Source organism: Dasypus novemcinctus, chromosome 9 (assembly GCF_030445035.2).
Source record: "Dasypus novemcinctus isolate mDasNov1 chromosome 9, mDasNov1.1.hap2, whole genome shotgun sequence".
NCBI lineage: Eukaryota > Metazoa > Chordata > Mammalia > Cingulata > Dasypodidae > Dasypus > Dasypus novemcinctus.
The window spans coordinates 49,147,693-49,175,515 of record NC_080681.1 but is presented as its reverse complement, the minus strand read 5'-3'; the positions used below and the strand labels follow the sequence as shown (position 1 = coordinate 49,175,515).

General features: G+C 33.2%; 1 protein-coding gene across 1 annotated transcript in view; it reads right to left on the bottom strand.

Annotated features, from left to right (window-relative positions):
• The window catches only part of ADGRL4 (adhesion G protein-coupled receptor L4), a 125,131-nt gene that overhangs the window by 44,233 nt on the left and 53,075 nt on the right, over nucleotides 1–27,823 (bottom strand). The window contains exons 3-8 of the mRNA XM_004455871.5: nucleotides 14,793–14,945; nucleotides 7,930–8,073; nucleotides 7,475–7,545; nucleotides 6,141–6,323; nucleotides 5,845–6,028; nucleotides 5,022–5,138 (exon numbers count right to left, since the gene is read on the bottom strand). Coding sequence (XP_004455928.1) covers nucleotides 5,022–5,138; nucleotides 5,845–6,028; nucleotides 6,141–6,323; nucleotides 7,475–7,545; nucleotides 7,930–8,073; nucleotides 14,793–14,945 — 852 coding nt within the window. The remainder of the gene's footprint in view (nucleotides 1–5,021; nucleotides 5,139–5,844; nucleotides 6,029–6,140; nucleotides 6,324–7,474; nucleotides 7,546–7,929; nucleotides 8,074–14,792; nucleotides 14,946–27,823) is intronic.

The window sequence follows — 27,823 nt, the reverse complement described above, 5'->3', positions numbered from 1 at the left end:
CTATATTCTCTCCAATATTTGTTAACTTTATCATCTCTTTCCTAAGAACAAGAAATATTGTTTCAGGCCAGTCTGAAGAACTGGAGAGTAGATAATGGTCGTAATTCTACTGAGATTAAGAGCTCAACATCGTAGGAACAGACCAAAGATTTTAGTCTCTGAGACATTTAATGGATATAATGATAACTGTAGATTCAAACCAAAGGCTATAAGAATCATGTGTAAGGAAATTATAAATGAGTCTAACTCTTTTATATTGGGGAAATATATTATCTTATATTCCAAAATAGGGCGCACACCAAGAGGGTGTTGGTTTCATGAGGCTGTTTGCCATGCTTATAATGTTTGGGCATCCCTAGATCCCTCAGAAGCACTCTTGTTTGAGGCGTTGTTTACTGTGCAGTTAGTGAGATCCGCCTGGGACCTGCATATGCATCACCTTCACATCTGGAATGACCTCCTGACTCACTTTGAAATCTCTTAGCCATAAAAACTCTTTGGTATTTGATGTTTCCTCCTTTTGGTCAAGGTATTTTTCCAAGTGCATCATTGGTTGGCACTTGGTAATAATCTTTTGGTGCCAGTGAGGCTCTTCACTGGAAGTCATGTCCCAAGCCAGTTTATTTGCTGAGTTTAGCTTAGAGAGAGGCCACATTTGAGTAACAAGGAAGTTTTCAGGAGGAAATTCTTAGGCGCTAATTATAATTAGGCTAAGTTTCATTTTTACAAGAAAAAGGTTCATAAGTACAGTCATTACAAAATGATGATGGTAGACAAGTTCCATCCCAAAACAAGAAGTGTCTATAACTGCTAGCAAACAGTTCATTATATCTTTCCCATAATATTTAAGCACCTTTTCAATCTGAATTAGTCAGCACAAAACATCATCCCAAATACCTCAAGATTGAGGAATGAACAAACATAAGGGAGCAGTGCAATCACAGACCTAAGTAGATTTATTGTTATTGTAGTTACTATTATGTAGTAAGGGAAGAACTTGTAATATGGATATAAAGACAGTAGTTATAAAGTTGAGGGGGAGGGAGTGACTAGGTGGGACATAGAGCATTTTTAGGACATTGGAATTGTTCTGTATGATATTGCAATGGCAGACACATGACACTGTACATTTGTCAAAACCTATAAAACTGTACAGTGCAGAGCATAAACCACAACGTAAACTATAGACCTTGTTTAGTAGCAGTGCTTCAATATTTGTTCATCATTTGTAACAAATGTACCACACTAATGCAAGATATTAATAAAAGGGGGAAATATGTGTGTGTGTGTTTGGGGGGTTATATGGGAACCCCTTATATTTTTTATATGATTTTTCTGTAATCTAAAATTTCTCTAAAAATAAAGTTTATTATTACCAAAAAAATAAATATTTTACCCTTCAATTCAATGAATAGAACATATTTTGGGACATTTACGTAGTATAAATCACTGTGTTAAGTTATGGAGAGAATACAAAATTACATATATCCTCACTTTTGCCTTCTCATACATAAATCTTGCATTTAGCTTCTAGAACAAAATTACATTAATAAATTGTGTGTTTTTTGGTATTTACTGCATTCTGGGATTTATTGAGATTATTTAACATTATTTTATTTTAAAGATTTTAAATACCTTGGTATCTGAACTTAAATGTACTTCTCACCTTTTATTTTATTTGTATCTTATTCAAAAATGTATTATTTATCAGATAGTTTGCTGCATGGCTAAGCTGTTATCCCTGCTCATGACGTATAAAATTTTGTAATAAGAGTTTTATTTTTTAAAAAAAGATATTATTTTCCTTGAGCCAAACTGTTTTGTTTTAAATATCTGTGCATGAGTTCTTGCTTATGTTTTTTTATGGCTATTTTTAATATATCATCACAAAATGTAAGACATTTTTTTTTTCTTGGTCATTATGCATGCTGTTTATCATGGTCACTGTTCTCCAGGGTTGAATTAGATTGACAAGAAGTGTCTTTCAGTTGTTTAGATTCAAATCCAGAAAATTATTTCTTCCCTGAAATTTCTCTAAAATATCCGAGAATGGGAGCTATCAGAAAGATGAAATAATTTAAAAATTATAGGCATGTAGCAGAATAAAACTTCAGAATATTTCTTATTAATCAGGGTCTCTCATCATTGCTGTTTTTTCCTTCTGAGCTAGTTTTATGATCTGTAGAAGACAGTATTCTGATTCTCCATTTTAGGTACAGTAGACTCTGACAGTGCCTCTTCTTCTATTCATTTCAACATTTATCCAAAGGGCTAATAATTACTTATATGCATTTCTTAATGGATTCCCATTCAGTAGCTCTTCTTCCTTCTCTCTCATTCTCTCTCTCCCCCTCTCTCTCTGGTTGTTACCCACACTTTCATTATTGCAGTTTAATCATGAGTTGCAATCCAGACTATTGGGAAAATATTGGGGAGAATCTCATTTTTTCTTACGTTAAATTCTAGGATTTATTTATCCTAATTATACCCTGAAATGAACTAAACTCCTTAGATTATTATTGTTTCTAAACTGCTTTATTGCTCTATTCACTTGAGAATAACTAAGATAACACCTTTTCAATGGGACTTTAAACACTGTTCTATTTTGGCATCTAAATGTTTACGTGATTTCACAAGAGACTGAAAAACAAATACATGTAATCTCATAATAAAGTCTCATTATCTTTTTATGATAATCTGTAGTTAAGAACATTGACTATTGCCCTGCTCATTTGCAAACCCTCCCCCTTATGCTTCTAGAATTCAACACATAAAAAAGAAAAAAAAAATCACCTATGTTTCTATGGCCCTTTTTCATATTCTGACTAATGGCACTGAGTAGGTTTGAACTAAGGTATGTGTTTTATTAACATATTTTGTCACTAAATAAATGATCACATGTGGACATTGTTGAGTGTGTCTGGCCAATCTGTTAGACTTGCCTTCATTTTTATGATTCAACCTTGAGGAAAACATCTTTTCACCCTGCTTTCTTGAGCACTGATATTACTGTACCTTTCAAATGTTAGAGTGTGCACATGTGATCTTTAAATAAATAATACCCTACCTTACAATCAGACAGGAACACTTCAAAATTTTAATTCCACGACAATTTTAGCATCTGCCATTCTGATACATTATTTTCCATGTATTTATTCTCAACAGCTAAACCCTTCCTAGCTTTGTCTCTGATATTTTCACATTTAACACATTCATTGGATTTGGGTCTAAACATTAGCTATGTGATTGGTTCATTAGAATGTGGGGTAATAGGGTAAGTACCATTGACTAAATGGCAGTACGGCTTAGTCATCTTTGATTTGTTTTAAGGTCACAGACTGTTTCTTGCTTTTGTATGGAAAATGACAAGAATAAATGGAGAGGATGATATTGACAGATTAGGAAAAAAATCCCACATCAGTACTGCAAAAAGTACAAAACAAGACATTCTTCTGAGAATTAATGTGTAGCATGTTTTTAAACAGTAATGACAACACATCTTTGCACAGCAAAGCATCTATTAATGAGAATATATGTGTGCTTTTTAAAGTATGTTTTTCATTTGTTATGACTGCCCACATATTCATCAAGAATATAGTACAGGCGGTGGACTTGGCCCAGTGGTTAGGGTGTCTGTCTACCACATGGGAGGTCCGCGGTTCAAACCCCGGGCCTCCTTGACCCATGTGGAGCTGGCCCACGCGCAGTGCTGATGCGCGCAAGGAGTGCCCTGCCACGCAGGGGTGTCCCCGTGTAGGGGAGCCCCACAGCAAGGAGTGTGCCCCGTAAGGAGAGCCGCCCAGCGCAAAAGAAAGTGCAGCCTGTCCAGGAATGGCACCGCAAACACACGGAGAGCTGACACAAAAAGATGATGCAACAAAAGGAAACACAGGTTCCCATGCCACTGACAACAACAGAAGCGGACAAAGAAGACGCAGCGAATGGACACAGAGAACAGACAACCGGGGTGGCGGGGGGGGGGGGGGGGGGGGAGGGAAGAAATGTAAGTAAATAAATAAATCTTTTTTTAAAAAAAGAATATATAAAAAATTATGTCTTTCCTAGATAATTTTTACCTAAATTGAAACAATAACAATAACAAAAAAATCTCTACAATAAGCAGAGATTTTTCTAAGTGCACTGAGTACATAGCTAAATTAAAGTAGTAGCTGCTTGCTTGTGTTTGGTCAGATGATGAGGAAAAGTTGGTCAGTGCTCACCTGTTTGTTACTTCCTCTCTTCTAGTACTGGTTCTGCACTATCTGCTGATGTGCATGGAGATAAGTCCCTTAACTTCTCTTTACCTCAGCTCCATTATCCATAAAATGAGGAAATTAGGTTAGATAAGTAAGTTGGCTACTAGTACTGGAATTCTTTGATTCTGTATTTTAAAAATCACTTCTAGTTTAGTTGAACAGATTACCACACAAAGACTAAGAAATGACAAATGGAAGAGGAGTTCCAAACCTAAGCAATAATTTTCTATCTTTGTGAACATTATTACCATTTTTTCCTTCTCACACAATCACAAATTCTGTTTCAAAATGAAGAACACAAAGATTACTTGGCAAATTTTAGCATCCAATGACTGATGCATAAGGACTAATAAAATCATAATTCTTCTGTACAATTTCTTAAGAATGACAAAAATATTAAAGTGTTAGTGGAAATTTGAAGCAAGATAAGAAGGACCCAGAGACACTTAGTTAAAATTTTTCCCAAGTGGGGAGTGGATGTAGCTCAGTGGTTGAGCACCTGCTTTCCATGTATGAGATCCTGGGTTCAATCCCCAGAACCTCCTTAAAACAGACAAACAAACAAACAAACCGTCCCAAGTATTTATATCAGAATGAAAATCTCAAGTAAAAACATGAAAATTTTGCACATATAAACCTCAAATACATTGTTTTATAGGAAATCACACACATCATCAAATATCCATATGATACAATGAAATCCATTATAAGTATTTATTGAAAATTCACTGAAATATTGTATATAAAATATCATCAATGTCCTACCATCTGAATCATAGGCAGTATTTCTCTTTGGGAATATCTTTATATAATCTCCATCCATGTTCATATGGGGATGAATATGTTTCATGTGATATGAATCAAAAACAAAAACTTTGAGAGCTGAAACAAAACCATGAAAATAATAAATTCTCTTAAATTAGTTTAATCAATGTATTTCTTTTCATTAGAAACAATTTCACCCATCATTATTATATTTCAACCCCTTATAGTAGGCTGAATGAATATATCGTAAACATATTTAGAAATTATGATTTATATCTTTGAAAATCTGACAATGATTTTTGTGATTTCACCACATCACTCACGGTTTAACTTAATCTTTATTCAATTAAATAAAAATAAAGTATGTATGTACTAGAGGAAGGTAGAAATCATAATTACTAAAGCAAAGACAAAAACCATAGTGTTGATTGCTTCATTTTATCAAAAATGCTATGTTATTGCTTCATCTTATCAAAAGACAAAGGGATGCTAAAGGAAATTTAAATACACTATATAGGAAATTTAAATACACGATCATTGGTCAAGACATATTCCAAAAAGTCATGAGATGACTGACTCTAAATAACAAGGAAGTATTTAAATGCTGAACAGATAAGGAAGAGGAAAAGATGGAGACAAAACATTTATGTATTTATCCTTTTTACTTGATTCATGTCACTTATGTAACATGCACCCTTATTCATTTCTACATTGAGAAAACAACTACCAACTTAATCAAGATTATTTTAAATACTTTTCTTCCCTTTTGAGAATGGTTTGTTTTGGAAACACTACTGCTTTAAAATTGACCTTGGCTTCTTACCTACATCACTTGAGTTAGTATCTAATTGAGCGGTTTTTTGGAGGTTCTGAGATATACTTAAGGTCACTTCTTCGGCGGTGTGCATCAGTTTTGTAAGATGAGTTCTCCTGCTAGTCATAGACAACTTGTCCCAAACTACAAATTTATCCTTTTTAACAAAATTATTCATGGTTTTCACAAATTCCTGTTAGAAAAAAAAATTGTGTTTTTGAAAAATGTTGGACTCTTACACTAATAACAGGTGTAAAGAAAAATTTAAAGCTCAGTTATATTGAGTTAAAGCTTAACATACTTACAGTCAGAGTTGAATTAGAAAGTGTGTCTGTATCTGTATAGGTAGTGCTATTCACGTAACTTAGTAATGGGGACGATTCAGCTAATAATTCTATATATGTAATTATATCTGTCGGTGAAAGATCTTTCACAGAACTTCTATAGACTTCTTGCAGTAAAGCCACAGGTTCTCTTATGGGTTTAATCTGAACAAAAATGAGTCCAAAAAAAGGAAACCAATTTAGAGTACTACAGGATTTTTTCAAGAATAAAACTTATTAAATTTATTCTGAAGTTGATTTTCTTGTCTATTCATTATCAGTAATTTATCAGATTGGGGGAGGGAATAATAGGTGGAACATAAGGCAATTTTGGGGCATTGGAAAGAAGTATAAATCACAATGTAAACTACAGACCTTGGTTAGTAGCAATGCTTTAATATTTATTCATCAGTTGTAACAAACAAACCACACTATTTTAAGATGTTATTAATAGGGGGAGGAGATGGTATATGGGAATTCCTTATACTTTTATGTAATTTAAAACCTCTTTAAAAATAAAGTTTATTATAAAGTTATCAGACTAAAAATAAACCAAAATATACAGCACTTAATGAAACCCGCTATTTTTTGCAAGGGGTCAGTAGGTAGCTCAAAATGCATAGACTTTACTAGGAAAAGAAAAGAGCATGTTTGAATCAATAAATTTTAATTTACCTTGTAAAATAATTTCATATTCTTCAATATTGAGATATCATTTATTACCCAATGAACCTACATTAATATTTTAACTCTTTAGTACAAATATTGATCTCCTAAATAATAAATAAAACAATAATTTGAATTAGAATTTAATCTATCAGAATAAATTCTTTACAATTTGATAAAATGGAAATTTACTTTAGCTGATATTTGCATAATTTTGTTGAGGTTCAAACTTTCAATCATATAATGATAATCTTTATGAATGTCCTACTTTATTTACTCCTTGCAGTATTCATTTTGGATAAAAGAAATCTATGCATTCAACTATGTCTCCTTAATGTAGGAAGAGGTCTCTAGTGAAAGTACATTTTTACTATTTTATTCATGTTTTACATGTTGAAAAAAATTTCCTTTATACCAAATAATAAAAAAAATAGCATAAATGAAATATGTACAAGCCTGCTTCCATACTTTAAAGATTTTCAGATTAATCCTATTTTTGATGCAAATAAAACAAATAGCTTTAAGTAACAGTTTTAACTCTTTCTGAAGTTCAACAGCTTGTTACTGGTCTTAAAATATGATATTGAAAGAATTTTAACTGAAACTAAAATATTAAAATAAAGTAAGTTTTAATTCAATTATTTACTTACTTTTTTTAAGATTTTATTAATATTTGTGGCAATACAGGCATCATCTAAATGACAATTTGCATTCACGTTTTCTGTAGAAAAAGAAAAGATTATTATGTTTTCTGAAATATTTTTCCTAACCTTATCATATTGATGCCAATAATTTTGGTCACTTATTTAAACATTAAAATCACATTCTTTGACACTTATGTTTCATTTTCATTTTTAGAATTCATAATATTTTATGATCACTAGGAGAATTTAGATTTAAGGGACAGATTGTTAACTGCCTAAAATATGTGGCCTACCATCCTCCCCAAATTAAAACAATAACTGTCTTTTTAAATTCATTTCATAGATGGTAAAGGAATATTGGCACATTTCTTAGAAGACATAAGTTTTTTCTAGTTCACAACTGTGAAGCACACATTTTATATAGTTCCTCAATAATACATAAAAGTTAATAATGTATTTACCTTGACAGTATGTGCCATCATTAGGTTTGAATTGTCCTTTTCCTGTAGATGTGTGATAACCTTCCTTACAGGAGCAGTTATATTCACCACCCACGTTCTCACACATGGCATGATCACCACAAGCAACTGATTTGCTGCATTCATCTATACATATAAATATTTGAAAAATTACATTTTCCTTTAGTTCTCACCTAGTTCCTACCTTGCTAACAACAGTAGTACATATGGTTAGTGATTTTATATCAACTTTCCTAAGAAAGCAAGGCAATCCTATCATTTGGAAAATGGCAACCCTAACTTAATTGCATATACTTTCTAAACTCTGATTTGTCCATTTGGACAGAGAAATGAAATTGTCATTTATGGGCTAAACTTTCAAAGTGCTTTCTGAAAAAACATGATTTATCAACAATGTCATTGATTTGTTTCACTGAAGATATAACATTTAGTAAAAACCCAATTTTTAAAAGATACTTAGAATATTTTTGTTTTATAGCATTAAACTAAATTGATTGTAACAACTCATATTTATAGTAACCTTGGGGAAATAAAAGAGTGGCCCATTTTTTTGCAAAGCTTTATTTTTGCATGGAAGTTAGCCTAAAAGCTAAGATACAGTAAAATGTATTAACGAACACTCTTAAAATTTTTCAACTTATTTTGTTCAAGTGATATTTTATTATGGTTCTTAATACTCAACCATCACTGATAATGTAACAAATTGTACAGAATTAAGTCATGGATTTTCAGCACTCATTTACCAAAGCAAAAATGAACGTGCCTGGTTTCAAGGTCATATAATATGTTCTTAATTTAAGATTTTACCTACTCAGTGAAATATGCCTTAAAATTATAAGCACAGTATAACTATTATGCCAGTATTGGGAATAATTTCAGGAAACTGAGCAATACAGATCATTATCATAAAGTAATGTAAAGGAGGAAGCAGATGTGCCTCAAGTGACTGAGCTCCTGCCTACCATATGGGAGGTCCCAAGTTCGGTTCCCAGTGCCTCCAAAAGAAAATGAGTAAGTCAGTTAGCTGAGGTGACAGGCTGGAGCGGCAAGCTGATCCAACAAGATGACACAACAAGAGACAAAGGAGGAAAACATAATGAGAGACACAAAAAAGCAGGTACCTGAGCTGGTTCCCTCCCACATGGGAGGTCCCAGGTTCGGTTCCCTGTACCTCCTAAAAGGAAGGCGAGCACACAACGAACAGACACAGCAAGTGCAAACAATGATGTGGAGATGGGGAGAAATAAATAAAACAAATCTTTAAATTAGTGCAAAGGTTTTTGTATTCCAAACATCTTAAAGGTACTCTACAGGTTTATAAATGAATAAACCTACAATCTTAAGTTTACAGTTTTATTTTTTAAAATTAATAGAGCAGCACAATACCATTTACTTTAAAAAAAGAGAAAGGCAGAGCAATCAAATTCCAATAAAAAATGTTATCTAGCTAGTTACTTTAAAAGTAGCTGCTCCTAATTTCTCATTTGAAAAATGCAATTAAGACACAGGAAAACATTAAAACTCAGAGCAACAAAAACTGAGACTGATGGTGAATCTTTGATCATATATTTAAAGAAATTTCCAGTAACTAGAAAGGGATAGTACTAGATTTAAAAAGATAGTTAGCAAACGGGCATGAAAAAAGATTAGAAGATCTCTTATTCTTCCGCCAAGTTTATATATTAAAGATCTGTACTACCAAAAATTTGAGTGTACTCCTTTTAAAGAAACAAGAAATATGCCTGACCACCCACAACCCTCCTCCTCTCATATCCATGTATATTCTGAAACTACCACTTCACAAGAAGAAATGGACAGAAAATAATTTAGGACTTAAGCAGTGGCTAGTTGACTCTGGACATATTTAGAACCATTGCAGAAAGTATTCTAGGCTGACTTAAAGCTCAAAAATGCTCAGGTTGTAGTGCAGAATAGGATTCTTATTTTTCATGAAATCCAGGAAATGAGATAAAAATATATGAGAAAACACAGACTAGACTCTTTTGGAAGGGTGCTGCAGAAGTTACCCCAAAGAAGGTGTGAAAAAATCCATGAAGCATCATAAATAGAACAGTTTATTTCATTGCTAAGAAACCTATCCCATATTCTCTGAATACCCAAGTGAGATAGATTTAGATGCCTTCCCTGGCTAATAGGAAAATGAGCTGCTGACTTCTTTTAATTTCAAAATTTTTGTTTAAACATATGCCTCTTGGGAAATTTATTCCAAAACCATTCTGGAAGCAATATAAAAATCTTGGCTTTACCAACTCAGTTTCCCATTCTACCTCTTGGGCTTTGGACTCAGGTGAACACAGTCTTAGTGCTCATACTGACTATGTTTCAGCTTCTCCCTGTACCTCCTCCACACCTTTTGGTGCTATTTTGGTGTCACTCCAGTTTAAGACCTCACTCAGGTAGCTGGTAGCCCAACATGTCAGCCTGGACTAAGTAAGATATCTCAACTTCTGAGTTCACCAGCAGATAACATAGTAATCTGTGAAAGCAGTAAGGAGGTTCTACCCTGGGACACTACGATTTAGATTATCCTATATTCTAACTCTAGGATTGCTAAAAGAATATCCTACTTAAAACCTTAGCCATGGCACAAAAATAAGGTGTTCAACTTTTATATGACTTATACTTTTGCTTCCATAACTTTCTATTAAAATCTGGAAGTGAGGTTTACTGGATTTGTATTCTTCTCACTCTGGGCCTTAGTGACAAGAGTTTACAGGGTTTAATCCAGTAAAGGAGTGTGTGACTACACTAATTGACTGTGTATCCCAACTGACGGCCTCAGTGAATGAATCTATGCCCCTGTGCTATCTAGTAATATCATGACAATCACAAAACATTGGAAGAGCATCCCATTCCCTAATAAGGTGAAACTGGCTGGGTCAAAATGAATGTGACCTCCTCCATTTTGCAGCAAGAGTCCCACAGGCCTGAATGACTTGAGTCTGAGAAATCTGCTCTCCGTCTTCCTTTCTATAGAAAAAGGTATGTACTAGATTTGCTCATTAAGAGACTTTAATTCAGCTTCTGACTGTAACACTCATAAGCTATGTGACCTTGGGTAATATACTTAAAAATATCTTCTCACTCAAAGGGTACTTTTTCAAAAAATGAGGATATGTATATGAAAGTGTTTGGAATAATGCCTAGGATTTAGAAAGTACCTGAAATTTTGATTGGACTGGTGATTCTATTCATATCACATGATTTCTTAATAGCAGGAGTTCCTTGAATAAATGGGTTTCGAGAAAACAGAATGATAATAAGTGTCTCATTGAATTGCTATGTCTTGGCAATTCCAAGATATGTAAAAGAGAAAAAGAAGCATTTCACTGTCTTAATGAAAGCTAAAATGTTAATGTATGATTATTTCAGTCAGGCATACCATATTTAAAAACTGACCCACTTTCCACACTACCAACCTATCAATGGACTTTATAGATTAACTGCCTATCTCTAAATAAGACCATGTTGCAACAATTTTAATTCACTTGCTGTTTTTTTACTAATAAGGCTGTGCTTGTTATTCATGTTACAATTAGTCAACCCAGCAGTATTTTATCATAATCTTCTTTCAAAGCACAAGCATATGATTGTTATAATTCTTATAATTACTATCGCTAACAAGGCTTTCTAATGTTGTTTAGTTCACAGATTTCAAAGAAAAGATAAATTTTTACATTACTAGAGGTAATTTCCAAAGACAAAATTAAGCGTCCAGGAGAAAAAAATATCAGAAATTACCTTATAGTACATAAGGCAAATAGGCCATAACATACTGTAAGCATTAAACATTGCTCTAAAGTTCATGGTAAAAGTGAAGGAGTTCTTGGGTACTCCTCATTTGGCCTTGGGCAAGTCACTTGACCATTAGATACTTCAGTCTCCCCGTTTCTGAAATGTTGGTATGGAACTAGTTTTGGCAGGAGCTGAGCATCTGAATTTCTGTTCCTCTGTAATTCCAAGGGGAGAAAAAATATGCCCAGTGTTAAATCTCATTTAAAGCCTTCCACAGCAAAATTACCTGCAGAAAAATTATCTGTAGGAGATAATATATGAATGTGGACTAAGGATAAAGGATTTCCCTCGGGTCATGTCTTGCAGTCTCTTATAGATTTTCATTTTCTGTTTACAGAGGTTTTTAATGAATCTAATTACCAACATGTCAAATTTAAGGATCAGCTAAAATTTCAAATTAGAGGCAATATATTATAAGATGATATACTAATATAAAAAAGGAAAAGATTTATGGTTCTCTGTTCAAATTCCCTGAGGATTATCATAGTGCACAATGAAAATTACTATAGGACAGGAAAAAAAAAAAAGAGAAATGATTGCACTGCTTCTAAAAAAGCTTAATCCTTAAGGACAACAACAAAAACGTGGTGAGAAATAACATTTTCCAGAGACTGCGTTTTCACAGAATAATCCATCAAACAAAAGAGGTAGAAACTGAAGGACTCAATATTGGCTACTGAGTTTTAATATAGTTATATATACTAAAAATGAAATTAGCAAAGACTTAGGGCCATTCCATAGTATCTCAATAAGGGGGGAAATTCTTAAATTGCAAATACACTACACCTCCCCAAAATACTGGCATTTAATCATCTTTCGTGTATGTGCTTTCTCTGTGTCTGTGATTTGGGTTTTTCTAATGCAAAAATTCTCTACTTGTAAGGAACATGAACAGACAGAAATATAGCCCTTTGTGAATTGAGGGGTATTAAAAGTAAACATGATCAGATTAAAAGACAGATGTCTTGTAGAGACAGAATGCATTAGGGAATGGAGAGCACAGTGAAAATTGTATTAAATGCCAGCTATTAAGATGTTACAAGTTAGATTTCTTCACTAAGTCGAACATGTCTATTTAAGCTTACACAGCTACATGATTAGAACTTTATTGTAAAGGTGAAATTGTCTGGCATTCTAAGAACACTACAAACAAGAGTATAGGCTCGAGAAGAACAAATGGTGAAGCACTGTAAGTTTTCTGGGCAGAATTCCATAGATTGCTATTTCCTGAATGTATTGTAATGCAATATTAAAAAAAAATTCCTGCAAATTCTAAAGATAAAATTCTATTTCAACAAGAGTAGCAGTATTTTCTCATATTTTAAATCTTTAATGCTCTTACAAAGCTTGATCCACTCATTTGCATGATTCATATCAATGTGTGAGATTTAAATAGTCCATCCACTCAAGTCTCCTATGGAAATAAGAATGACTTTCTAGATATCAGATGATGATTTTAGTCCTGCCTTCATTCTCAAAGTCTGACTATGAAGAGGCCAACTTCCCTTGACTATAAAATGAGGAGAACAAATTTTTCCCTATTTATATAGCAGATGTTGTGAATCCAGGTACACAAGATAGGATGATTTCTTTCATACAAATATTTTCACTGATGATTTTTCTTTGACTACATCTCTTATCATCTGTTAATAATAAAATAGACTTCTCCTTAGATTACTGGTGTGACTCAATAGGGAAATTAATCAAAGGCTATAGTGTGATCCAGATTTACTTTATGTATCTCATCTATCTATCTATCTATCTATCTATCTATCTATCTATCTATCTATCTATCTATCTATCTATCTATCTATCATTTATCCTACAGAGCAGTAGCAGCTGTTACTATTGCATATATTGCATATTGAGTTCTGAGTTCTAGTCCATCTCCATTCTTGTCTATGTGATTCAACTCTTAGGGACTGAGTTATCTATTAATGTTGTAGATTATTTTCAATCATAGTAAATTATTCTAATCATTAGCAAATTTGGCAATATTTTAGAGACTTCTATTAAGATAATTTTTAATTTATTTTCAAAAATAAAGTCTTTGCCTTTAGAGGATCTGTCTCTGAAAATTGCTCATATGTTGAAGTTTCTAAACAATCTTTTTTCACAGACTATAGTCCAAATTCTATAAGATCTAATAAAACAAACACATGACCAAATTACAATAGAAGGCCATTTTCTGAATTTTCTAGGGACTCTTTTCAGACCCAGCATGATATTTCACTTAAGCATTTAATTGACATTTTATCACTACAGAGGACATTTTAGTGAAACTGAGATAATTTTCTAAATAGGACTCCGGTGTTCAGAAACTCTTAATGCCTGTCTTAAGTATGACTAACTTTCACTTAGGCAGTTTTACTAAGAAAATCCTTTCAAAAGTAGTGACTTTGTAGACAGTTTCTAAGACAATAGAAGGCCCATCTCAGAGTGCAAATTTTTAAAAGTATAAGTAGACTGTGATATAAATAGTAATTTTCTTGAGTTAATATATTATTTTAGAGAAAGAGTTCTTAACTGTTTTTGTTCCATGGGCCCCTTTGCCAGCAGGTGAAAATCACGAACCCCTTACTAAGTCCACACTATACTGTGTATTATTTAATAAAGATAGCACATGTGCACCAACACACCTCAACAAGAATAATGTTTTTTTGAATTTCAATTCAAGCTCATGGACCCTTTGTTAAGAACCCCTGTTGTAGAGTGTTAATCTTTATTATGTTGTTTTCTACCATGTCAGGGCTTATAGCTCTTTAAAACAGTTTTTTAGTTTTTTTTTTTGTAAACTATTTGATTTGCTCAAAAAATATTTTTCTTATGCCATTGGATAAATATTCCATGGTAACTGATAGTACAATATTTGGAGAAATGAAGCAATTAGTGAGTATCTAAAGGTGTTTAACAATTAAGGTATGTATAATAAGGCACTGGAAAAAATCTGGCTCCCATATTATTTAGTTTCTGGAGATAATAAGCAATAAAAGATAAGTACACATTGTATGTCAGAAAATTGAACTTACCTACACAGACGGTTCCATCATTAGTTATAAACCGCTCTTGGTTACTGCTGGATCTAAAACCAGGTGCACACATACAGTAGTAACTCCCTTCTGTGTTGGTACAGTTAGCATTCTCACCACAGGGCTGGGTGGAATTTTCACACTCATTATCATCTGTGAATGGATCAATTTAAAACATTATTTTGATATAGTTGAGATGAATTTCTAATATATTCTAACAATATTAGAAAAATTTAATTGGTAAATAATTTAAGGTAATGTGATGTATATTTTTAAGAACACTTAATACTAAAGAATCCACATTCAACATTTGCTTTATTTTTGTTTATAATATGAAACCTGCTTTGTATTTGAAAATCGAAATAGAATTTCTTTCTTTGAAAGCACTAAATGTTTTGTATCTATTTTAGAATATTTTCTGAAATTTAATATTTAATCCAACTATTATAATGCCAATAAATATATTTCATTAGTGAATTTAAAGTACTTTTTATAGTTAGTCAAAAGTATACCAAATTTTAACATGAAAAATCAGAGATTATAAACATGACATGGTTTTATCACGCACTATCTACTTTCATTTTCTCCCTAGAATTTTGTGTTACTAAGTTGGCAATCATTATTTATTTTATTCATTAATGTATTTATTCACAGTTATATACGTTATATTATGCTACGGAAGAGTACACAATGCAAAACAAACAGTACAATTCATCAGAAAAAATATAGGTACATACTCTTTTAAGACATTAGAAAGCAGATTTATTATTTGTCATATAAATGGAAGAAAAAATAAGTGTTTCTTAGAGGTTATCATGATAGACTGGAGAGGATGGAGAATATTTTAAGTGACATTAGACCCAAACTGGCCAATGTAGGACATGTAAATATAGCTAAGAAGGAGAAAAGGAAGGTCGCTAAAGGAACCCAAAATGTTGGGCAAAGGTGAGGTATAAAGGTGATACATTCTTAAAGGAAGAGAGAACCCTAATGGGGGGCACAGAAAGAAATCATAAAGGAACAGCTGTACAAACAAGAAAAGACTGGAAAAAGTCTTGAATTTTTAATCTTCATTTTAATCAAATCAAGTTCACCTTTCTTTTTAAAAGCTGAGTTGTTTAACATTTAATTTACATACAGATTACTGTACACATATGATAACTAAGAGTATTTTTTCAAATACTTTGTAAATATTAATAAACTTAACCCTACATCAGTTCTGTGAGATAGATACCATGATTATGCTCATTTAATTAATGAGACAAGGCATAGAGAGGGAAAGTAACTTGCCCAAGTAAGTGGTAGAATCAGGGTGCAAATCCAGGTAGTGTACTTAATTGCTGTATTCTGCTGCTTCTCTGAGAATCATTTTTAAAAACAAAAATATATGATGAAGAAATACATGTAATTTACCATAATAAAAAAAGAATTTAAAAAAAGGGTCATAAAAGGATGCAAAAAAAAAAAGCCTCATATTATCTAGGTAGAAATAAAAACAGAATCTTATGGTAGATTTTAAGAAATTGCTAAAGAAACCATAAATAAGAATGTACAATTTTAGCCAAAAGTATATATGATAAGCACATATTTAATGAGTAATCGTATGTATGAGTCTATTTTGGAAGATGAAGAATATGGAGATAGTAATTTCAGAAAGAAAATGGAAACTTTATTTACATCCTATTTTTAACTTAGATTTATTTCCATTTTTAATTTTTTTCCTTTGGTATATATTGTAAGAACAGAAGTCACCAAATGGTAGGGGGTAGAAGTGAAGGCATAACAGATTTTTCTATTTTCTTCTGAAATGTATTACAGATAGGTCGGGTAAGATTTGAAAATTCTTTCCTTTCAAGGTGTTCAACTTGTGCAATTCTAGTCCATATCTATATTTTAATGTTTACTTGTACTATCATTTTGACTTATTTGCTGCCTCCACAATGTTTCAGGGACTCTGGCTTTTCTATCTTTTGATTCTACCATCTCATAGGTCCTCCAGGTTTCCATATTTAGTTAAGCAGGGGTTCAGGGAGGAAGAGAGCATAGACGCATATTCAAGAGGAAATGGGCAATGCCAAACATCTTGTTCATGCACATTCTACTTACTGTAATTCATTTAAATGGCCACACCTAACTGCAATTCATTCAGCTTTAGGCCATTTGTTTGCTAAGGAAGAAGAGGAAGAAGGAAGAAGAGATTTTGAAGAGCTAGCAGTATCTGCCATACTTATACTTGGATATAATATAGTATATATTGTATAATGTGTAATACAGAAATATGTATGCACACACACAAAAGTGAGCATCACTAAGTTTTACCTATTATAGAAAATCATTTTGATTATCAGGAAACTTACATAAATTAACAAATTGTTGATTGGCACACACAAAGGAGTGTAGTTTATATTTTAGAAGCTATTGTAATTTCCTTAAAACAAATGCCATTTGAATCTGGCACCTCCATTGCATTAATAGTTTTCACTCTTCTGTAGGTCACACATTTGTTTATATATGTTTAAATTTTTATGTATGTTTTATTTTATATAAGCTTTTACTTAAAAAAAAAATTTGGTACTGTGCCTCTCATGGAGGATAAAATAATGACATGGGAGTGCCTCTGTCCTCCGGAACCTGGGTATTCATTTGGGAAAACAGAGATGGAAAGAAAGGGCAGTTAAGGAAGAAGGTGGTAAAAGATGATTGCAGGGACAAATAATGGAGACATTAATTTTTATTAGGATGAGAGAAGAGGTCAGAAAAGAGCTCATGTCTCCTACATTATATGCTTGTTTAATTCTCTTACTGTTATGAGAATTAGTAATTTAATGTATTATGGAATTGTTAAAAGTACTTCAGGAAAAAGAAGGAAATAATATAATTGGTCCCTTTTCATCTCTTAGTTCCAACTTGTAGCTCCAGAGGAACCCCATCCCAGACATGATTAACACAGTTATCTGATGGACATGATCAGCGTGATAGTTTTTGTTGAAGGTGCCCAATAAATCAGGCACCACACTAAGCGCTTGTATATTATGTGACTTATACTTTAATCCTCATATAAACACTGTAAGTCGGAGATTATTCTCATTTACAAGTAAGAAAAGCGAAGCAAAAAGGTTATAGTACTTAGCTCAAAGGTATCCAGTGATGAAGATTGATTCTAGCCTAGGGTAGTCTAGATGCCAAAGCAATCTCATTTTTCTTAAATGCTACATTATAGAAGGGGTTTATGGTAGTAATCGCTACCATTTATTGAGTGTTTATTGTCTGCTAGTCACTGTGATAAGATTGTTATAAATTGGAAAATACAGAGCACCTACCTCGGAAGGTTGTTAAGATGATTAAAGGTGTTGATGTGCAGAAAATGCTTAGAATGGTACCTAGCACAAAATAAGCACTATGTCTGCTACACTTGTAAATTTAAAAAATATTATTCTTGTTATTTATATAGAAATCTGATTCTATCACAATCCTGCTTAAAATCCTTTAGCATGTGATATAAGGCCCTTCATAAATTAATGAAATTTATTCCTTCTCTAAGAAGTGAGCTTCCAAAGTCTGGAAACCAGATTAAATTATTCATCTTTATGTGCATATGATAATAAAGGTATTTGTAACATATGATCTCGCATGCTCAAAGATTCCAATAGTATGGATAGGATCAATTCATATTAAATACAAGAAAAGGTCAAACAAGTTTCCTGATAATTCCGTCTTTAAAATTCCAATAATTTATGTTCTTCTTTGTAATGATTTGGAAGAATCCCAAAAAACAAAGAAAATAAAAGTCACTTGTGTCATCATTACACAAAGATGACCACTCATCTTTTCAGACACCTCCATTCTAATGATAATTCAGATCGTGCATTTTGCATATGGCTTTATACAATTCCATTATATTAACATTTTTCAGTAGCATTATCCCATGTTGTTAAAAAAGTTATCTAAAATATCAGTGCAATAACATTACTTCATTTCATAATGTGGACAAAATATAATTTATTTCACAACAAATCCCTGGAAGCAGCATCCTAATATTTGAAACCTAGCCTTTGACTGTTCAATATTCCACAAGGTCCAAAACTTGACAATGCAAAATCTTCATTACTAAGAGGATTTCCCTAAATGTAGCTTTTGTGAGACTAGCCGGACCCTACATTAGACCCATGTTGCTAGACCTGGGTCAAGCCTGTTCCTGTCAAAAGAAGGCAAGTCAGCACACCCAGTCTCTACAGTTGCCATACTATCATTCCAATTGCTTGGGGGAAAAAAGTTCAAGAGAAAAAATAGCCAGTCCATGAGAAGCAAGAGCTTCTCCCACCCAAAACATTTTCATATTATGGCTCCAGGCTCCTTTCTGTACTACCCCAGGCATCTCACTAGCTGGTCTGAGCTCTAAACTCTTGTCACATTCTTAGCCTGTGACCTCATTTATTCTTGAGTAAATGCAGGCATACCTCGGAGATACAGTGGGTTCAGTTCCTGACCACCACAATAAAGCAAATATCACAATGAAACAAGTTGCACAAAATTTTTGGACTCCCAGTGCATATAAAAGTTATGTTTACACTATGCTGTAGTCTATTAAGTATCAATAGCATAATGTCTAAAAAGCAATGTTCACAATGTTCACACCTTAATTAAAAATACTTTATTGCTAAAGAATGCTAGCTATCATCTGATACTTCAGCAAGTTCTGTTTCTTTTACTGGTGGAGGGTCTTGCTTTGATATTAATGGCTGCTAACTGATTAGGGTGGTGACTGTTGAACATTGGGGTGGCTGTGGCAATGTCTTAAAATGAGACAACAATAAAGTTGGCCACCTATTGAGTCTTCCTTTTGTTAAAGATTTCTTTGTAGCATGCGATGCTGTTGGATAGCATTTTACCCACAGTAGAATTTCTTTCAAAATTGGTTCTCAAACCCTGCCAGTTTTTATCAACTAAGTTTATGCAGTATTCTAACTCCCTTGTTTTCATTTTAACAATGATCACAGCATCTTCACCAGGAGTATATTCTGACTCAAGAAACCACTTTCGTGCCTCATCCATAAGCCACAGCTCCTCATCCATTAAAGTTTTATCATGAGATTGCAGCAATTCATTCACATCTTCAAGCTCCATTTCTAATTCTAATTCGAGATCTCTCGCTATTTCTACCATGCCTGCAGTTATTTCGTCCTGAAGTCTTGAACCCCTTAAACTCATCTATGAGGGTTGGAGTCAGCTTCTTCCAAACTCCTGTTAATGTTGGTATTTTGACCTCCTCCCATGAGTCATGAACGTTCATCTGGAGTAGTGAACGCTTTCCAGAATGTTTTCAATTGACTGCTCAATCCATCAAGGAATCACTACTTATGGCAGCTGTAGCCTACAAAAAGTATTTTTAAAATAGTAATAAGAATTGAAAGTCAAAATTATTTTGAATGGGTAGACATTAGTCAGCATGAAAACAATATTTTATCTCATTGTATATCTCCATCAGAGTCCTTGGGCGACCAGGTGCATTGTCAATGAGAAGAACTATTTGAAAAGGAATTTTTTTTCTGAGCAGTAGGTCTCAACAGTAGGCTTAAAATAGTCAGTAAACCACGCTGCAAATAGATGTGGTGTTATCCAGGCTTTGTTGTTCTATTTTGAGAGCACAGGCAGAGTAGATTTAGCATTCTTAAGGGTCTTATGATATTCAGAACTGGAAATGAACATTGGTTTCAACTTAAAATCATCAGCTGCATTAGCCCCTAAGAAGAGAATCAAACTTCCTTTGAAACTTTGAAGGGAGACACTGACTTCTCTATAGCTATAGATAGGAAAATCCTGGATGAGATCTTTCAATAGAAGGCTGTTTCACCCACATTGAAAACCTACGTTTTGTGTAGCCACTTTCAATGATCTTTCCTAACTTGCTGTAGCTTCTACATCAGCACTTGCTGCTTCGCCTAACACTTTTATATTATGGAGATGGCTTCTTTCCTTAAACCTCACGAACCAACCTCTGCTAGCTTCAAACATTTCTTCTACAACTTCCTCACCTCTCTGAGTCTTCATAGAATTGAAGAGAATTAGCACCTTGCTCTGATTAAACTTTGATTTAAAATAATGTTGTGACTGGTTTTATCTTCTATCCAGACCACTCGAACTTTCCCCATATCAGCAATAAGTCTGTTTTACCTTTTTATCATTCCTGTGTTCACTGAAGTAGCACTTTTAATTTCCTTCGAGAACTTTTCCTTTGCATTCACATTTTGGCTAACTGTTTGGCACAAGAGGCATAGATTTTGGCCTATCTCAACATAGCTTCCTAACTAAACGTAATCATTTCTAACTTTTGATTTAAAATGGGAGACATGGACTCACCCTTTCATTGGAATATTTTGAGACCATTGTAGGGTTATTAATTGGCCTAATTTCAATATTGTTGTATCACAGAGAAGCCCGAGGAGAGGGTGAGAGCTGGGGAACATTAGGTGGGTGGAGGAGTCAGAACACACACAACATTTGATTATGTCCATCATCTTACATGGGCATAGTTTGTGGCACCCCAAACAATTACAGTAGAGCCAGCAAAGACTACAGATCATATAACACCACAAGTAGTATAATAATTATGAACAAGTTTGAAATATTTCAAGATTTATCAAAATATGACATAGAGACATGAAGTGAGTACATGCTGTTGCAAAAAAGGCCCTGATAGATATGCTTGATGCAGTGTTCACACAAACCTTCAATTTGTAATTTAAAAAAAAGCAATATCTTTGAAGTAGAGTAAAAGAGGTTTGCCAGCAGAAGGGCGGAGCATTAAAGGGAGATGAATCTGAGCTCCCCTTAGAGGCCAACAACTTGGAGACACGTAAGAATAAGGTAAATTCAGGGACTATCAAATGAGCCAGAATGGATGGAGCAAGGATTAGACTAGCAAAAAATTGTACAGGCAAGGCAGATAAAAATATTTGACCACAGTAGATGCCAAACAATAGAGGGTGGTATGGATTGTGATACTGGGAATTATACATCTCAACTAAAGGATTTAGCGTTTAAGAAAACTTAAATTTTATTTAAACATTTTGTTAAAATTTAGCATTTGGCCAGCCATTTCTAATCCCTAAATTATAACACAGAGATGATGGAAGGATTATGGAAAATGCAGAACATAAGACAATAAAGTAAGATAAATTCTGAATGACCTTATCTAAAAGGCTAAAGTGTTAATATTTATTAACATCTGTGTACTTATTTATTTATATATTTATTCTATATATATGGATATATTGTACACACATATTATACATATATGGTTATATATACTCAGAAAGCAGAATACATGTCTATGTATACAGGAAGGAGAAAGTAAAATTATCTGAGAGTGGTTCACAAATTGAGCACAAGTACTTAATCAAGTTATAGAAAAATATGCTACCCACATTGGGTTTCTTTCAATCATTTGGTTACTCAAATATTTATGGACTTTCCCAGTTCCCAAATGTGAATATGTCTGTACTGGGAAATAAGTGAAAATTAATCAAAAAGTCAGATCTATGCCCTGCTGTCAGAGTTCACATTCCAAAGGCAAGTTAACACAGAAGTGTATAACTGAGTTTTTATTAAAATGAAAGTTTCCATTTTTATCTCTAAATTTGACTCTCTTCAGAGCACATGGAGAGAAGTTTATATTAACTTTTAAAGAAATTGTGCTCTCACATCAGTTATTGGTAAGATCAAGAACGATGAGGGCTGATCCCTTGTGGGCTATAGCTGCAGAAACGCTATGCAAAAGTACAGAGAAACGGAAGTCATGAGGTCTGAACTATTGGTCTCAGAATCCAAAAAAATGAACCACTTTATATCAGCTGAATGACTGTTTCTAAAAATAAATTAGCATTCCAATATATTCTTTGATTCCCATCAGCATCGGGTGACACATTGACAGGCAGGAAAAACAAAGGTTGAAATTGATTTTTGTGTCTCTCCCTACTAGCACTTGCCCACTTAGCATCCTTATCTAGAATTTGGAAATAAAAATATTTCCTTACATATCCCCCAATTTATGGACAGACAATATGGATGAATTCCCTAATGGTTCAACTCAAATCTTGTTCTGTAAAATACCACTTTAAGTAACCTCTTCTCTCAAGAGAGTAGAGATAGCAAAGAAATTATCATTTGGAAGTAATATATAAATATGAATTATTTAAATAGTTTTAAAGTTTCCAGTGTCCAGCTTCATAATAATTAATCTTCAAGGAGAAAGCTTAGGATGAGTATAATATAGGAAAATAGAAGTCTACTTCTTTTCTGCTCCCAGTTCTAATATTAAAATCCATTTGCCAGTTATAATATCTACTCTCTATAATGCTATATTTTCCCTTTCTTGAGGGAATATAAAATAAATATTTGGATTAGGATGTCACTTGAAAAATGTATTAGAATACTTTTGGGAATAAATTTTAAAATTGTATCTAAAACTTTGAAGGAGAAATATGTTACATTCTTTCACAAAAAATTCTTGCCAGTTCACCTACCTAACTCATGGTGTGAACAATGCCAAAGCAAAGGTAAATACACAGCACTTAAAGAGATTAATGTTCACTGGAAAGATGGACAAAGACCCAGATTATCAGAATGCATTGTGTATACCAAATAAAAGAAGAATTTCAGAGTACAACATTTACTTAGAGAAGGGAATAGCTGCATCAGGTCATTTTCAAGATAAATGAGTGAAGGATATTCATAGAGGAAAGTTGAGAAGACAAGTTGAAGTATGAGCAAGAATTGAAACAAAAGGGGCTTTGACAATCCATTCAGGCAAAGGGAAGTGTTTATCCAAATACCTAGAGGCCTGAAGCAGCATAATTTAGAGGACAATTATATTTTTGTTGAGCAATGGGTATGACAGTAGAGACCGTAGGGCAAGAATCTAGGATTCTAGGAATGGCCTAAATTTTGTTTTTGGCTCAGACTTTGGGAACATATCCAGTAGGCAAAGTATGGCCATCAACTGACTTTAGGTTGTGAAGAAATCTGACTGGATTTTAATTCCAAAACAGGTTTTGAAATATAAGGAGAACTACCTAAAATCCAGATAGACTTGGATGCAAAACATGAAGAAGAACTAACCAATGAAGAGTTAAGGAGAAAAGGAGATAGACTAATTTAGGTGTTAAAAATCAATGATTTGAGGGGAGAAAGGAAAGTAAAAATTGTTTCCTCTGGGTGATGGTTACATGTGGATCATGATACTATTATTTTGATTTTTTATTTTTTTTAACTTTTCAAAGTAAAAGTATTTTTATGATACCAGTAAGTTCTAGATACTAACTGGATATGAATTAGGAGGAAGGGAAGGAAAATGGTAACACTCCAGTTCAGACTTTGAAGGATTTACCTGAACAAGGAGCACTGGAGAAAGAGTCTTTTTCCAGTGCTAAAATAGTTAATGTCTTTTTTGGACATGGAAATATTGAAGTTTCTTTAGAGTATTCAGATATGAGTGTCAACAGTTGTTACATGGGCCCTGTAGCCATAAGTAACTGAATCAAAATGAGGAGTTCAAGACATCCTTTTCTAGCAGGGGATGAGTCAGAATCACAAGCATGGCATTTACTAGTTCCCAGTGCAAGGGTTGAGCCTGCTATCTTCCTTTACCTGACTTCTGGTTGGACCCTTATCTCCTTCTGACTCAGCCTGTTTCAATCTTTGTTTAAATGAGCTTGGCTGTGGACACTGCACTCCTGTTTTGACTCTTTTCCTTCCTTTATTTTTTAAAATCATAGTTATTCTCTGAATATTTTTCCTTGGGCTTGCCTCTTCTCATCAACTGAGTGATAAATTCGAGAGTGAACCTAGAGAAAAAGGACTGGGAAGTCCCTTTGCTCTCAGCATTGACCAGAAGAATTTTGGATTTTCACATGGTTTAGCCCAGTTTACCAGAAAACCACAATAAAATAATAAACAGCATACATGTGCCTGCAGTCTTCTCTCTAAACATATTTTTGGCAACTCGTTCCTGTGGTTGGTGGTTAGTTCTTCAGTTAGTTATCTTGGGTTTATGGCTACAACTAGATCAGCATGATTTACACCCAATAAACTGAAAGGTGAAAATAAGAAGCATATTTTTCAGGCACTATGCTAGATGGTTCATTTCTATTTATTTAAACTTTACAATAGCACAAGGTTTGCTATTATTCCCATTTTACTTACGAGAAAATTAAAGTCTGGCTAGTTAAATCATGCTGGCATAGGAAAAGAATATGGTTGACACAATTTTTACACTTAAGAATGTCTGGGTCCAAAGACCAAGTTATCGCTTTTTATTACAGAATGAAGTATACGTTATCATGAAGTATGCTTCTAACCAAGGCAAAACAGTGGGCATCTAATTCTCCAAATTCAATAGTGCTGTTGAGTACCCTAGTGATGACACATTTTCAGCAGCAAACAATGTGAGTATATTTACTTTTTGCATACAACTAAAAGAATTTTACTGGTTTTATATGATACTGACGTTCCAGGATCTAAACAAAATTTAGGTTTTCCTTTTTTTCAGTTTTTGACAGCAGATGGGGAAAGTCATTTTTTAAAAAAGAAAATATTCCTCTCTCTTTTCCTAGTACTTGTGATATTCTTGGTGGGACTAAAATTGATTATAACAACTTGAAAGCCACGGAACTTTAATAGTAGCATCACTCTTTCACACATTTTCCCTCTGGACATGATTGCCAGTATTGCTCCGTAAATTTGAACACTAAAATGACTATAACCATTACGTGAGTCGTTGTGAAACAGGCCCTCTGTGTCAAAGGTGGAGCAATGAAAAAAAAGCTTTTTTTTTTTTCCTGTTTCTTACCAAGCCTGCCTGCTGGTTTCATTTGTTTTCAGTAGAGCTGGCAATTCTCTTCTCATGCTCAGCACTCTAACGAATTTAGAAAAATCATCATTATTAGCCTCCTCAAATTACTGACTTTCTGTGGTTTGTATTTTTCTTATGAGTATCAAGGGAACCTGTTGGTAAGGAAGTAGGGTGAGGGAAAGTTCAGCAGTAGGGAAAGAAATAAAAGAGAACTACAATGAAACTAGAATGGGTTCTGTCAGCCAAGAAAAGTAATGGAGTTATTGTTTCCATGCTGGAACTGATGTTCATTACTATCCTCTATATATAACAAGGAAAGGTACCAAAGGCAAGAAATAGAAGTATATCATTGTTCTCCTCTGGGAATTTCTTAGGTACAGAACTAGAATTTGAGCATGATAACATAATCGACCTCTCCATATACACAACCTCACATATGCAGAATTATTAACAGTAAAACTGATGAAAAATTAAAGCTTATATTGAAGATACACTTCTCACTCTGAAATTATTGATTATAAAGCACATAGATAAAAACTGATCTTTCCAATAATCATGCATTTAATAATTTCAGCGTATTAAAGGAATAGGTCAGTTATGCAAAATGCAAATTGTTAGAATTGTCAAGGTAAATAGAGTTACAAGATAATGAAGTGTTTGAATGGGATTATATTATTATTTTTCCATTTCTTTAGTGGAAGTGTATTCTTTAAACTGTTTTGAGTAATAAGTATTATTTCAAGGTTTTCTGAAAGAGAAAATGTACCTTTGACTAGGGATCAGATGTTGCAAAGGATAAGTCAGTCAGAAAAAAGTATTATATAGAATGCTGTCCGTTGTTGTTTTTGCATTTACTCATTTTCAGAGTCAGAGAAATATTGCACTTAAGAAAATGTTCACATTTTATATCACATTTTATATTTATATTTTGGTCTTCTTTCAAATTATTAATATGTATATATTATAGAAAAGAAGCAAAAAAGATCATAGAGTTGGAAAATAGAAGGAAAAGAACAGATTTCTGGACACTGGAAAACTCTTCTCTTGCTCATTGGATGCAGAGGTTAAGATGAATCCTGAGCCATTTATTTCAAATTATGACCAATGATTCTGAAGCTTTTTCATTCCTGTATAAGTATCTATCAACAGTTTTAGAAAAGTTGAGTAATACTCTTAACAGTCTTTCTGGCACTTAATTGATTGTTATGAAACAGTTTTTATGAACTAGTTTTATTGATTTTTGTTTTTAACCATTAAAATAATTGTCAATGGAGACAATCTAAACGATAATAGAAAACTCTTCAAAGTTTTCATTTAAAAAATGGTTTAAAAAGAGATAAGATTAAGAAAAGTATTAGATGCTCAATAATATCACTGAAAGACAGTGGAGAAGCATGTATGTCACTGAAATAAAATGACTGATGCAATAATCTACAATCTAGCTAAAGAAATCTTCTACTCTCAAGGTGAAAGAAAGACATTTGTAGAAATACATGGGTTCAGAGAGTTGATCACTCATGTACTCTACGTGAAGAAAATATTCTAGATCATGGTCTAACTAAATAATAGTGAATTCAGAAGACAGACCTCAATGTAATAGAAGATTAGATGGAGAGGTAACCATGGTAGACAAAAAAACTTGCAATATATAAATTCAAATGGATGATGACTGATTGTGAATGCATCATATAAGTGCTAAGTAGGATTCTTAATAAAAAAAGAAAACTAATAAATAGTGTAGAAATAATGGGGTTCAGGGGGTTCATATTACTTTAGTCAGCTGAGGATGAAGCCCAGTGGACAAGTGAAGCACACTGGGGAAAATAATTGTTATTTAATTTTAGTAAAATGCAAAAATATGGATTTAATCATGAGTATCAGAATAGACAATGAATTAGAAATTCACAATTTAATTTTTCAGAAAACAAAGGGTAAAAACAATGAAAAGAAATGTTAAAAATGCAATAAAATTAAAGGGAAAAATGAAACTGTAACTGAATAAAATGGCTAATAAAATTATTTACTGAAATAATAATAACAATCAAATAGGTTAATTGTTACAATAAGTGAGAGAACTCTTTTTCCCCATTACAAGATAGAGTTTGTCAGATAAGATTGCAAATGATATTCAGCCATATTTTTAAAAAATACTAATACTTTTAAAAGTTTAAAGCGATCTTGA